At 55.1% G+C, this 14324-nt stretch overlaps 1 protein-coding gene across 1 annotated transcript in view; it reads left to right on the plus strand.

Annotated features, from left to right (window-relative positions):
• The first annotated feature begins 5666 nt into the window (after positions 1–5666).
• SALL3 (spalt like transcription factor 3) overlaps positions 5667–14324 on the plus strand; it is a 17174-nt gene continuing 8516 nt past the window's right edge. The window contains exon 1 of the mRNA XM_039245831.1: positions 5667–5748. Coding sequence (XP_039101762.1) covers positions 5667–5748 — 82 coding nt within the window. The remainder of the gene's footprint in view (positions 5749–14324) is intronic.

Consider the following 14324-nt stretch of genomic DNA (forward strand, 5'->3'; position numbering starts at 1 on the left):
CTGGATCTGGAAGGGGCCTGGGCGTCCGGAGGCGCCGGCGGGGACGCGCGCGCCTGGGGGAAGGCTGGTCCCCGCGCCAGGGCTGCCCGGCCGGCGCGGGGGGCGGGGCGGGAGGGGGAGGGGGCAGGAAATGCCGTTAATTGGGGGAAATGCACACCAATTGCGCGGCGGCCTTTGATGTGCGCCTCCAGGCGCGGCCCCTCCACGCCGGCGAGCCCACCCGGCGTGCGCCCCACTCCCCGCGCTCCCGCGCGCTAAGGCCGGGCGACATTGGTTTGAAAAGAAGGGGCCGCAGGTCTCCTCCGTCACGCAGCTGTCGTGGGGCGCCTTCGGCCTGCGCCCGAGCCCCTGGCCCCCCGCGCTCCGGTCCCGGGTGGGTAGGGAGGCCGAGCGCCGCGGGTGCCGAGGGGAGCGGCCGCCGCGTATCGGCCTAACGTGTGTACACACATGAATACGGTGTTCGTCCAGATGACATTCCGCTCCCTCTCCCTCCTGCCCCCCCTTCTCTTTTCATCATCAGCAAATAAAGATTAGCTGGTAAGATTATAGAAAGGGTTTTCAGGCTCGTGCTGATCTTTATTCCAGAGGCTTTGTGATGATATTGATGATGATGATGGTCAAGTGGACAGTTTGATTTTTGTGTTTGGAGCTAGTTATAAAGAATCAATATTATATCAAGGGGTAACTTTCGTGATAAAGGACTTTAACCACTCTGGCTATTCATCATAAGTCTGTAGCAAGCAGATAGGTCAAAAGAAATTATATTGCACTAAAGAGTGAGTCTTCTTATCTCTCCCGTACCAGGGGAATAGGCACAAGCCGATCGATACAGTAGCTGCTGTATACTTCTTGCAATTATCAATAGCTGATTTCGCCTTTTGAGGCCTGCATCTAATAATGCAAGCTAATAATAATCGTTTGAGCTTCCCTATAAGCGAGGAGCGAAAGTCGGAGCGGGCCAGCATTACTTACGTCAGCACAGGGGCCCAAGTGCCCCTCCTGGGGCCGCCTGCAGCAGGAGACACAGTCCAACTTCGCATCCCTAAGTGTGAAGACGGATGGCCGTGTGCCACACTTCCTCGCGTGACATAAAAAGCCGCGAAATGTTTGCCTGGGATGCCTACTGGCGGGGTACTAAGCCGTCCTGTGGTGAACACACAGGTGCCGCGGAGCACACAGGCCTGGATGCATTTACACAGGATGCTCTTGGCTCCCATCTATTGCAGACTTCGGCGTATTTACCTCGATAGCTTTGCCAGCCACGAGGGCGGCAGAAGATGAGTGGAAGCGGGGCAAGGCAGGCGGTCGTGTACTGGTGCATTAAAGGAAACAGTTTTTTTGAAGGGGAAAGTGATCTTCAAGTGGGTGAACAGGAAGCTTGGAAAAAGCATTTTCAAAAAGCCATAAACATAATTTGGGGCTACATGTTTCCTAGCGCCCCCACCATGTAACAGAAAGGCAACACCTTTATAATTGGCCCTTGACTGCTGTTTGCGTTGGGCTGTGGCGCACCAAGCACAGATTTCCTGTTGATGGAAACATTTATCATCGCGACTGCCCGGGAGTGGCAGGTGGTGTTATCAATTACCTCTTCTTACCAATAATAATATTAGTATGGTAATATCTTTGCTCAAGTGAGAACCAATTAGCGGTCACTTGTCACAGCATTAAAGACACAAAATCATGCTGAATTTAATGGCAGAGATCTAAAACAAAAGTTGGGGGTAGGGGAGGAAGCAGAGAAGCCAGTGAAGGCCAGTGACAAGAACTTTGATTGGGGGGTGGGGGAGAGAATGAAAGGAAACAGAAAATAAAGCTCCGATACTTGAATTCTTTTTCCGGAGGAAGTGGCTGGGGAAATGAGCCCACGACAAAGTCCCAACGACCCCCAGGTAAATGCGTGCTATGTGGATGGAGAGCCAGGCAGCCTCGGTAAGCTGGGAAGTTAAAACAGAACCGACTCTTCAGCCTCCCCTGGTCAAATCCACCTTGCAGATAGGCTTTCTATCTGAATAAAGGAGACAAATTAAATCAAACACCTAATTATATGTTCCACTAATGTAAAATCTACAGTATTCATTTGTAAATATTATTTAAGAAGACAAAATAACACGTCGCCTCATAAGATGAAAACAACATTGCAAGAGGAAAGACAATTAACAAATTAGATTTAATTACAGAGAAGAAAGGCAACTTTTGTTTTTGCAGGAGTACTTAGGTATTGCAATATTTTAATGGGCAGCGGTCATGTGACCGTGAGCGTGTGTGTTCGGCCCCAGGAGCAGTGTCCGCACCTCGGGCGCACATTTCTGTGGTTGCCCTTAATCCAGGCGCGACTGGCGGATAATCCTGTCGCTCATCTCTGAAAATATGCTGTTGACACGCTGTCACCTCGCAATAAATCTACTGTTGTGACTCAAGCTTAAGATGCATGTGCTTCCATTAAAACTTGCCGCACTGAATAAAAACCATTAAAGAAAAGTTTAAGATCTCAGTGGAGGGCAGGCAGCCAGGAAGGCAGAGCAGGTAAGTGAGGTAATGCGCCTTTTGCTTTGGACCTTTAAAAAAACCCATTGATCCTGTTTCCCCCAGTCGGTGTTCAAAAGGGTGAGCCACAGATCTGCACCGTTTTATCCCCGGCGAGAAATTCGCGAAGGTTCCCGTTTCACACCCTCCCCAACCCTTTCGTCCACTGCTCGGTTTTCTCAACGAAATCCCGGAGCAGGGCGCGCGGAGGCGGCGTGCAGCCTGCGGGCTGGCCCGGCCCCTGCGCCCTGCGCCCTGCGCGCCGGGCGGGCACCCGGGGCGGGCGAGGCGGGCGGCGGGGCTCCGGGTCCCGCGTCCACCGCGGCGCCGCGGCTCCGCACGCCAAGCCCAGCACGACGCCTCCGCGATGCGAGGGCAGCTTCGGACACATAAAGGGCCGGGTCTCGGATGTGCCTCCACTGGAGGGACCTGGAAGATCCTCTCCAGGACCACACCTCGTAGAAAATGCAGAACAAGTGGACAAAATTAAGCAGTTGCGTTTGGAAGTCCCAGGAAGACCTGAGGAAATCCTGCCAGTGGGGGGGGGGGGGGGCTGGGGGGGGGGGGGGGACGGACAAAAAAGGTGGGGGTCGGCGCGCGCAAAGCCGCCCCAGGAGGCAGAGCGAGCTGCGGGGCCAGGAGGCTGCGGGCCGGCCGGGCTCGGCTTCCTCCGAAGGCTTCGGGCGCGGCGGGAACCTGCGAGAGCTGCTGCTGCTTAGAGTGTGGATTTTTAAAAAGCCGGAAAGAAAGAGAAAATTAGCCAGGTCACAAATAGCAGTGCGTCTTTAACCGGGGGTCCGACCCACCGAGGACTGTTGTGCGTTTTCCTCTTCTGGGAAGACGTCACCGAAATCTACCTTTCTGCGGCGGCTCTGCAACTTCCCTCAACTCTGGCCGGTCCTGCGAATCTGCCAGAAACTTCCATCCGCCACAGCGGCCCCCCCGCCCCCGCCGACACACGCCCCCCACCCCCCCCCCTTTGCCGCCGCGGAGTCCCGGCCCCGCTCGCCCGGAGCCCGGGCTGCAGGCGGCAAACTTCACTGCCGGGCGCCTCTGCGCCGGATGCGAGAACCGACCCAAAGTGCTGGAAGCGTTTGCCAAAGTTCACGGGGTGGCGGCTAGGACACCTCCCCCCACAGCTTGGCCGTGAGAGCGGGGGGGGGGGGCGCCCTAGACTTCAAACATCTTTTATTTGCTTTTTTTTCTTTTCAAAACCAAAATCGCCCACATGAATATGCCCGCCACTAAAAAGCAAAAAAACCAAAACCAACCTTAAAGGGGTATTTTTGGTTTTGGTTTTGGGGTTGTCGGAAGGGGTGGCCACTGTGGCGGCGGGGGCCGTTTGGAGCCGATTCCGACCCGCGCCTCCTTCCTCCGTACGGTTTCCCTGCGCTTTCCTGGAGCCCAAAGCTGTTGCTTCGTGAAACTTACACAATTAGAGTCGGGCGAGAGAACGCAGGCTGGGAAGCGAGAAGATTCTAGAACGGGAAAGAAGCCTGCGGAGAGCTGGGCGAGCAGCGCAGGGTCGGGGTCGGTCCCGGGGAGGGGAGGGGGCTCCCGCAGCCAAGCAGAGCCCCACCCCCGGCCACGCGAGGAGCCGCGGCCTCCGGGCGCCCCGGGCTGGCGAGTCGCCGCTTCCCGCCCCCCCGCGCACGGCCCAGGGGGGCCATCTGTGCCGACGCTCCGCACCACACAGGGCCACTCGTGAGGACAAAAATCAGAAATTTAGGAAATGAAAAAAGACAAACTGGGGCCGGGGGCAAGGCGGGCGCGGCGGCGCCGGGGCCTGGGGCACATCCAGGCGGCCGCTCGGGGACGGAGGACACGCGCGAGTGCGCTCACGGGAGGGCGCGAGGGCGCGTGTGCGCGGGGACGCGGGGTGCGCGCGCGGCGCGAGGGCGCGTGCGTGTGAGCGCGGGCGAAGGGTGGGCGGGTGTGCGGGAGCGCGCCGCGCCGGCCGCCCTAGGGTGCGGGCCCGGGCCCCACGCGCGCGACCCTGTCACCTGCGCCCACCTCCCACCGCAAGTCACCCCCGAAAGTCCTGGAACGCAGCGGGCCGCGCGCGGGACTTCCGTGGCCTCGGAACTTTGAGTCTCGCGGCTCGGGGCACCTGGTGCCCTCCGCCCTCTCCGCAGACGCCCCGGCCCGGCCCCCGTCGGGAAGGGGGGGGTGTGGGGGGAGGGTGACACCGCGGCCCCGCCGTCCCCTCCCTCCCCTCGCATTTCAGGAGCCGGTGGCGGCGGGGAGGCCCGGCAGGCGGGGCGGGCGCTCCGAGGCGGAGGGGCCCGGGGGGGGGGGGGGGGGGGGAGGGGAGGGGAGGAGCCGCGCGGCCCGCGCCGCTTCCGAACCGGAAAGTTGGTCTTGCCGAAGTCCCGCCACCCCGGCGTGCGCGCTCCGCTCCGCTCCGGCCGCGAGCCTCCGAGCCGGCCGGGCGCCGGCGGAGCCCGCGGCGGGGACGCGAGCCCGGGGAGGAGAGCCGCTCCGCAGACGGGGGCACCTGAGCCTGAGCGCGGCCGGCGCGCCCAGCGAGACCCGCCGCCGAGGAGCCGAGCCGGCCGGCCGGCCCCGCGCGCCCGGAGCGCAGGCGGCGCGGCGCCCGAGCGGGCCGGCGAGACAAAGGCGCCGGGCCGGAGCCCTGCCCGCGGCCGCTCGCTCCGGGAGGGGCGGCCGGGCGGCGGGGGGGCGCGCGCGGGGCGCGGGCGGCGGCGCAGACGCTCTATAAAGGGGCGAGCCCGGCGCGCCGGCGGAGACGGCGCCGCGCGGACGCCGCCAAAGTTTGCCGCCTGCGCCCCGGGCAGCGCGGCCGCCGCGCCCCGCGCCCCGCGCCCCGAGGAGCGGCCGCGCCGGGGCAGCGATGTGAGCGCCGCCGCGCCGGCTCCCGCAGGCGCCCCTCGCCCCGCGCGGCCGCTAATTGCGAGCGCGGCCTCATTTGCATAGGCCGCCGAGTCCGCTGGAGGCCGGCCAATCGGCGCGGCCCGCCGCTAATGGCCATGCATTATTCACCAGCCTAATTGCTCAGCCCCATGCGCGGCCCGCGCAGCCGCCGCCGCCCGCGCCCCGCGCCCCGCGCCCCGCGCCGTCCCCGCCGGCCGCCCCGCTGACGCCGATGCCCCGCTCGGGGCCCGCGCGCCGCTAGCAGCATGTCTCGGCGCAAGCAGGCCAAGCCCCAGCACCTCAAGTCGGACGAGGAGCTGCCGCCGCCGGACGGGGCTCCCGAGCACGGTGAGGGGCCGCGGGGGTCGGGCCGGCGGGGGGCCGGGCACGGGACGCCGCGGGCCGGGGGCGCCGCTGGCCGCGGAGCCGGTGCGCCGCGCTCGGCCCCGGCAGCCCGGCCGCGGGGACGCGGGTCCTCCCCGGAGCGCGCGGCGCGGAGTTGCGGGCAAGTAAACTTGGCTCGGCTGTTGGGGCGCGGCTCGCGGGCGCAGCGGGGCTCGGGCCGGCTGGGGGGCCGGAGCTGCCCGGGGCGGGAGGGGGCCCGCGCCGCAGACCCCGCGCCGCCCCCGGGGCTCCGCGGGCACGGACGCCGGGCCCGACCTCGGCGACCGCGCGACCCCCGGGCCAGCGCGGCGGCGGCGGCGGCGGCGGCGGCGACGCGTCCCGGGCTCACCTCCCGCCGGACGCGGGCCGGGGAGGCCGCTGCCCGGGCAGCTTTGTTCGGAGCCCGGCCCCGGGGCGGTGCGCGCACGGAGCTGGGCCGCCGACCCCGACCCCCGGCCCGCCCCCCAGGCCGGCCCCGCCGGCGGCCCCTTGGGCGCCGTGGACCGCGGAGCCTGCGGGGTCCCGGGGCCCGGCCCGAGGCGGCTGGGAAGCCGGTGCCGCCCGGCCTTCCTCGTGGCCGCCGCGGGAATGAAGCCGGGCGACCCCGCCGCGGCCTGGGGGTGGTCCCTGCGCGCGGGGGGACCCGGCCTCGCCCGTTGTCGCCGCGGCCTGGCGGCGGCCCGGTACCAGGCACGAGCCGCGGGAGCCGGAGCCTGGAGAGCGGGGGGCGCCGGCCGGGGGTATCCGGGGGTCCCCAGGGCGCGCAAGGGGCGCGGAGCCCGGCTCCTGCGGGACCAGGGCGGCCCAACTCTTGGTGAACGCGGTGCAAGTGGCTCCGACGCAGAGACGCGTCCTTGCACCGTGGGACCCGGGCCGTGTGCACGGAAACAAAAGGAGTTAAAAGTTTATCGGGCGGTGGTGGAAAGTTTGGCGAAACGGCTGCGGGTCCGCGTCGGGAGGCGGAAAACGGCCCGGCGCGGCGGGAACTAATGAATTAAAGAAAACGAGCGGCCTCGTTCGGGTCTTTTTGTGGCCGTGGAGGTGGGGAGCCCCGTCTGCAGCCCCGTCACCCGAGATTAGAGCAGCAGATATGCTAAAAAGAAACGCTTGCATATGGTGGGTAGATTAAGGACAAAGAATCTTTTTGTCATGGAAATGGATTTTTTTTTGTTTTGTTTACTTCATCACATAGAATTTCTCACACTTGGTTTGTTTTGTATTGGCCTCAATGACTACATGATCAAATGAATGGATTTATTTCTGCCGAATGAGAAAGACAGTCTTTCCTTCAAAAGAACTACATTGCATCCCAGTGAGGAATTTTAAAGCTTTATTATTGTGCCTCGTGAATAGCTTAAACTGGGCTTTCACAGCCGCCCCAAAATGCAACAATGTAAATACTTCTCCGCTTTGTAGGGTCCTTATCAAAATGTGCAACGTCTCCTTTTATTAAAGCATATTTTAATTAATAGAGTAAAACCCCTTGTATTTAACAATTAAGCGGAGGCACTGCTATTCATTTTTAATTTCACGTCAGAAATGAGAGTGTGGCGAGCCTAATAGTGTAAACATGTTGAGGGATGTGTAGCCTGTATTTGAAAACCTAGGATGGAGTAAATTATTTACAAGTTCGCTTTTGAATTCTTCTCGTTACCGAATTTATTTAGTGGTGAAGCGGGCTCGCATTTTTTCATCCGTCGTCGGATTAAAGTTGGTCAGGCTTGTGTTTTTCACAGTCGTTGGGAATTGTAGTCAAGATGTTGCCACAGTTCCTGGTCATATTTTGCAACAGGCCAGAAATAGCCTGTCTGGGGCTGAGCCTGCTCAAGTGGTGTGTTTCCTGGATTGTTTTAAGGGTACTTTAGGCAAACTGTTTAAAAAATACTTCTTTCTGATTTAATTATTCTGAAGCTGATTGTTCGTGGAGTATAAAAGATAGTCTGTTCTCTGCTCACTCAAGGAATGCTTTTGGACGTGTTACTCTGTCGTGATCGTCATTAGTAAGATAACGAAAATATTTTTTTAAGAGCAATGCTTGTGAAAACTCCCTTGCTCCCAACATGAATCAGATAATCCTCGAAATTTTAATTTTGTTAAATGCCGTGGAAATAAACAGACCGTGGGTGAAGTTATGAGAGAGCTAAGTTAGTTTGCTGCGTGGTAGAAACAAAGTAAATAGTTTTTTTGTATTACTTTGGGCGTGACATATTAATGAGAACAGTAGATGCACGAAGTAAAATGGAAGGTTATCGATAATGCCGGGAAAAACAAACAGATGCAGAATTCTTAGTTCAAGAAGGGGGAGGGCGACCATGCAGTCATATTAATTTACAGTACAAAGAGCTTATTCCTTAAAAAAGGAAATACGACTGTTTCTTAGGCTTTGGATTTTTAGGCAATGAAATGGTAGCAATCCAGAAAAGCCCCAGTGTTCCCCAAAGCTTATCATGGCAGAAATGAAATATGATAACATATCTAAAATGAGAAAAAAGTAGTGATGGCCAATGGTAAGTTCTAAAGTTACCCTGCTGTAAAATTTTATTTCAAGGATGCCTGAGAGTTCACATTCCCTGTAAGAACTGTCTTCTGAAATGGCAAATCATTTCATTCCTGTTTCTGAATGTGATGCAGCTCCAGAATTCAGTTAAATGTATGCCATCAATAATGAAATCTTTTGAGCCAGCTGAATGTTTTTCTTCTAACAAGAAATTAATTAAGACTTCTGCCGGAAAGGCACGTATGCCCCTACCAAGAACTTTTAAAAGTGTGACACTGCTGTCCTTTGTTGTATTAAATACAACTTAATAAAGATTTTATTGTCATTAGACACAAAATATGTATTTAGGGTACCACAAAAGGACACTGTAATTTAAAACAATTTGCCATCCTGTACTTTGTTAGCACTAATTGTTTCAAAGTGTGTTTTTATTTTCTGCCAACTTACAGTCCTGTGGCTACCTTAAAAATCTTTTTAAATGTGGCCAGCATGCGATTTAAGAATTTACCAGTGGTATTCACAGACTGTGTTTAAATTAAGGGGAAGAAGGCCACCAGCCCTCGGCGAAGAGATCTCTTTTCTTTTATCTGTATCTGCAAGGTTTGCCTCCCGAACTGCCCCCAGCACCCCCCCCCCCCCACATTTACAATTCAGCATTCCAAAAGGAAACCATACAGAAGCCACTTTCTAACGTTCAGGCAGATTGTTTTCTCTGAAACATGAAAGGTGAAAAGTAACTAAGGGGGGGGGGGGAGGAAGAATTTGCAAATATTTATTTTAAAAATAACATTTTAAAACTGTAACCTATTTTAAAAGGCACAATTGGGTGGTCAGCGAAAAGCTTGCCAACTCCCTCCTTCCAGAGAAGGAAGGGATTGTGTAGCAGTGAGAGGTTTCGTATGTGTGTTTAAAACTTCCACAACACATGCATAACCCAGTATTTTTAGATCCGTTCAGAGCCAGAAAAAGAAGACGACAAGCTGATTACTGTTTGTATACAAGATGATGGCAAAGGCCGGCAAAAGTGGGTCAGATTTCATTTTCCACCGTAACCTGTCAGAGGCTTTCCCAGTCTCCAGGTGGCTCTGAGTACATTCCGGGGAAGTCGGCGAGATCCAGCCAGGGCGTCCGTTGTGTGCACTGAGCATCAGCAGTTCAGCGTTCTTAACTGTGAGAATTGACACAGGGTGTCTTGGTTTTGTGTGGTGGTGGTGGTGGTTTTAAAGTAAAGTAAGTCTTCGCTGCTAATAAGGTTCTATGCACTGTCTCAATGTTGGCAAGCAGATTTAAGAAGGATACCCTTTGCATAATATTTATACAACAGGAAGTTGGTTTTATTCTGTTAGGTTTTGTTTTCCTACGTGATTTCTAGACCAGTTGCTAGAATAAGAGCAAACTATCATCAGGCTGGAGCCCAGCACGTGGTGAGCACCACACATTTCATGTGAAATATGTGTAAGAATTGAGTGCTTTAATATTGCTTTAAATACACTCTTATAGTGTTAAAAAAAAAAAAAAGAAAAAGCTCTGTCCTTAGATTTTTCCCTTGTAATTTGAACACTTTTAGAACTTAAAATACAGTTAACTGTCAGTGTGATTTCCAAGCAGACAAACAGGCCACGTCATGTTACACAAAGTGTAAAATATTAACTGAAATAATGAAATGACATGATGGGCTCTGTTTATGTTAGAGAAGAAGATTGATCTGTTTGTTAATTAAAGGGGGCCTCCTCGGCGGAAGCGTCCACCGGAGACCTGACGGCATCGGCGTGGTGTCTGACTCTTGTAGTCCGTGGGCCCGTCTTCTCCAGGCAGCCGGGTCCGCCCCGGCTTCACCGTGGCCCCCTCCCCGCGCCGCCCGCCGCACCGCAGGCCTGGCCCGGGGCCTGGGGAAGGCAGGGCTGCGGGGTGTGGGGGCCTGGCCGGGCTCTCCCGAAGGTGGGTAGTTAGAGGCGCCGTGACAGGCCTTGCTGATTTAACCTTTGCTGGCTTTGCCCTGCCAGGGGTGGCCACTGGATGTCAAGCTCATAATACAATTAGTGCATCTGTGCTGTTGACCTTGGCAACAGGACTCAACACTGTTCTATTAAGTGTTAACACTGAATCTGAGTGTTAACTGGAGACCCGCGAGCCTGCTCCGTGCTGCCCGCTTATCGAATGCCCATCGCGTTCAGCACAAGTGTTTATAGTTCTTCAAGAAGAGAGGACGCTTTTCTTTTGTGCGGCCGTTACGTCTCGAACTGTGTAATTAACCCTGCAGGTGCCGTGACACTCTGTGACTCCGCCGGCTCCCTGGGCCCCGTTTCTCGAGGCAGCACCGTCTGAGGGTTCCGCTGTGTGCCTCGTAGGCGTGCAGAGCCGCCGGCCTCGACGACCCAGGGCCCCGGCTTTTCCCAGATGATTTTTTGCGTGTGTGTAGAGCGGTAAGGTGCTGACAGATCCTGGAGGTGATTTAATAACCTGACCCGGGTGCAGGACGGCTCGGAGGCCTGCCCCTGGACGCTGTGGGCTGGGGCTCCACGGGGGCTGCGTAGACCCAGGTGTGTCTGCGGCTCGGCGGGCTCGCTCCTTTCCTGGTGTCTGCGTGTAGTGGGTTTGGTGAGGGCAGGGGTGGAGCGCTTCAGGGAGGCGTGCCGTGAAATAGGCCGTCAGATCTGACTCGACGCGTCCCCGTCTTCCCAGGAGTGACCCCGCACGGCCCGTCTGTACCCCTCGCCACGTTCTGGTTGTGACGTGGTTCGCCTGGCGGCTGCGTGTGCACCCTCACAACATGCAGGCTCGGAGCATCTGAAGGCAGGGGCTGCTGTGTGACCCTGGGAGTGTAACAGGCGTCTTATCGGGCGCAGCGTTCAGGCAGAGTTCACGCCAGTGTGTGTGTGTGTGTGTGTGTGTGTGTGTGTGTGTGCACGCGCGCGCGCGTGGCTGCTTTCCATCTGCGCGCGTCCGTAAAGGAAACCGTGTTTTCCCTCCCTGGTGCTTCCCCACACAGATTAGAAACTGCAAATGTTTGAAACAGAAGACATTTGGTGACTGTCCACAGGTGGTCGTTACTTAACAAATTTGAGATGTGGGCCACTGAGCCGACGGAAGCGGCGTGCAGGTCAGCGCTGGCGTTCGGCATAACCAGAGCGCCCCCCACTGCTCGGCTCCGTGTGCACAAGCTCGGAGGTCCGGGGGAAAAGGACAAAATTTTTCTATTGCGTCTGGAATTTCTTCTACATTGTTAAACACAGTAGGGGTCTCTATTTGTCTCCTCCTGTTTCACAGCTTGGGCTCAGTATGTGATAATTCATCTTTCTTTATGGGATTCAAAGCTATCATAAGGAGTTAAAAAGAATTAATTTGCAAGAAAAAAAGTGTCTCCTAACAATTTAGGAAAACTTGAAAAATGCTTTCTGGATTTTTAAGGGGTGGTAAAGGCAAAGGAGAAAGTACCTTTCCCTTTCCCTTTCCTGAGGACCCACGTGGCATTTTCTGGTTCACGCTGAAAGTGGAAAAGTTAACATCCCTTCCCCACCCCCACCCCCCCCTGCACTGGACAAGTTTTGCTTCTCATTTTGTTAATTGCAGAGAATTAAAAGTGGGCAGCAAAAGTGTAGCAGAATAAACGTGAGCCTTTGAGGTTGATAGCCAAAATTATAAAGCCCCTATTTACGTTGTGTGTGTAATTGGTCAGCTTGTCTACAAGGCACTGTACTCCTGAGAAGAGAAAACGGAAGAGCCTAGCAAGGAAGCATAGTTTGAAATTTTTGAGGGAAGCATTACACCTCAGAGATTCTTAAGTCTGTCGCAGCCGCGCTTCTCACTTGTGGCCTGAGGAGATGATCGCGAGTGTGAGTTCCCGGCCTGTGCTCTCCTGCGTCAGTCCTCAGAAGACTGTTCTGAACTTTTACAGACCGTGGAGACGGGATACGTGTTATGTAACAGCAGGAATTAAAACAGAATAATGAAACAGTTTGGGGGGGGGGTCCTTTCACATCGAAGGATCTGTTCCTAAGAATAGACACATTTCTCGTAAAGAATCCCTATGTGTTTTATTAGCGAGAAGAGGGAAAAAAAATCCATATATTTTGAAGATTTGTATTGTAGCTGTTCTTTTGTTAGAGGCTTGCTTTTCTTAAAAGGCTGTGGGACCTATTTTCCTTCTGTAGAACCGAGCAGTATAGAACTTGCTCCGGCATATTTGAACAGTGATAAAAAACCCTGAAAATCTTCAGTATAAATAGCAAGTGTGAGGCTGGCTGTGAACTGATTATACATTCCCTCTTGTAAACTGAAACAGCTTTATTTTCCAGCCCCTACTCTGTTCCCTCCTCCTGACCGCGCTCCGGACGACCAGCCCAGCGTTAAAGCACCACCGCCAGCTTGAAGCCACAGCCGGCACACGTTTGACATTAGCCGAGGAGACCTTTCCCAGAACACTCCGTGTTCTCTCCCGCGTGCGGACGCCGCACGTATCCGCCGGGCCCCGGCAAGAGGAGCCTTGACCAAATGTGCCTGCTGCCCAGGCGGGGAAGGCCCTGGTCGCCAGCCCGGCTGGTCAGCAGGTCCGTCCCTTGCTGTGGCCCTCGCTCCTGCCTCACGCCCGGCCTGTTCACAACCCGAGGTCTCTCCGTCCTTGACCAGGCAGGTTGCAAAAGATAAATCACCTTGGCAATAATGGTAACGATTCTCATGCTGGTTTCCGTCCCCGCCCGTAAGCAAGCAAGCAAGCATTTCTAATCGCTTTGGAAACGGACCGCGCACTCTCGCGCCCTCCTCTTCTTACACGGGCTCGTGGGCACGGGCGCACCTTGGGACAAACATTCTCAGCCATGTTAAAGGATGGATGTCATAACTTTTATTTTTAAAATACAAAGGCCAGTTTCAAATATAAATTTAATTAAAGCACGGCTGCATGCATGTGAATCTGACATAGAATTGCCCTAAAACAGTGGCAGGCTGAGAGGGCCTTAGAAGTTCTATAAATTGTGAGCTGCGTTCAGATTTTTCCATTTTTTAAAAAATCGCGTGCTGCCGGCTCAGAACGTACACACTTAATCACCGGAATGAGGAGAGCTGTCAAAGCGAGTTACACAACTTCCTCCGCGTCCCCTCTCCCGCGAACGCATCAAGAGTTGGTGGCCTCGCTCTGCACGTCGCCTGGAAGTCCCACTGCTTCTAAGAGCGTGGCTCAGGGGAGCTGTGTCTCCGGCAGAGTCCGTTGAGGCGCTTGTTGCTGCTGTTTAAGAACATTCTTAAGACGTGTGGCCCGAACAGCAAGTCCATAGTGAAGTATCTGGGTCTTCATCTGTGGGCGTCCCGGTCCAGACCGTCTCCGGGAGCCTGCGTTCCCCTGTAGTTTGGAGGGGGTGCTGATCACACTCAGAGTTTGGTGGTGAAGACTGATCACATTGTATTTGTACAAACCCCAAGTTAAAAAATATAGGTGGGGATTCTAAATTATTTGCCCCAAATAAGAAATCCAAATTATGTTGAATTTTTTCCTTCGCTAATTGTAGTGTTTAAAGTAGGTTTTAGTTAAAAGGCAGATTCATTATGAAACTTAGCTTCTAAGATCCAACAATGGTCTATCTTGTCAGGTTCATTAACATAATGAACTGTTCGCAGGTCCAAATGGCCAGAATTGGCGTTTTTACACCATTTCCTCCCCTGGTTTGCTCTCCTTCCTCAATTTTAAAGGAGTATGTGGAAGGTTATTCTCCTTTGACAGGAATATCTTCACTGTGTTTAGGCACTTATCATTTATAATTACTTTAAAAACAGTGGCTTATTCTTCGATAGAAAGTGCTGGAATACTCCACACAGGTTGTGCAGCTGAGAAACACTTGCGGGCTTTGCACGCCTGCTGGGAAGAAGGAAGTTCCCGGGGCCACACTTCCTACCTTCTATGAATTTGAACACAAACCCCCGAAGTCCCAGCACATGAAAAACCCACAGAAACATTAAAACGTTATCTTTAGTAAACAGAGATGTGTTTGGGTCCCTGAAGCTTGGTGTGAAAACAAAAACAGTATTTCTGTATTTCACGTGTTTGTTACAC

The sequence above is a fragment of the Hyaena hyaena genome, unplaced genomic scaffold, assembly GCF_003009895.1.
Source record: "Hyaena hyaena isolate Hyena2069 unplaced genomic scaffold, ASM300989v1 scaffold_267, whole genome shotgun sequence".
Lineage (NCBI taxonomy): Eukaryota > Metazoa > Chordata > Mammalia > Carnivora > Hyaenidae > Hyaena > Hyaena hyaena.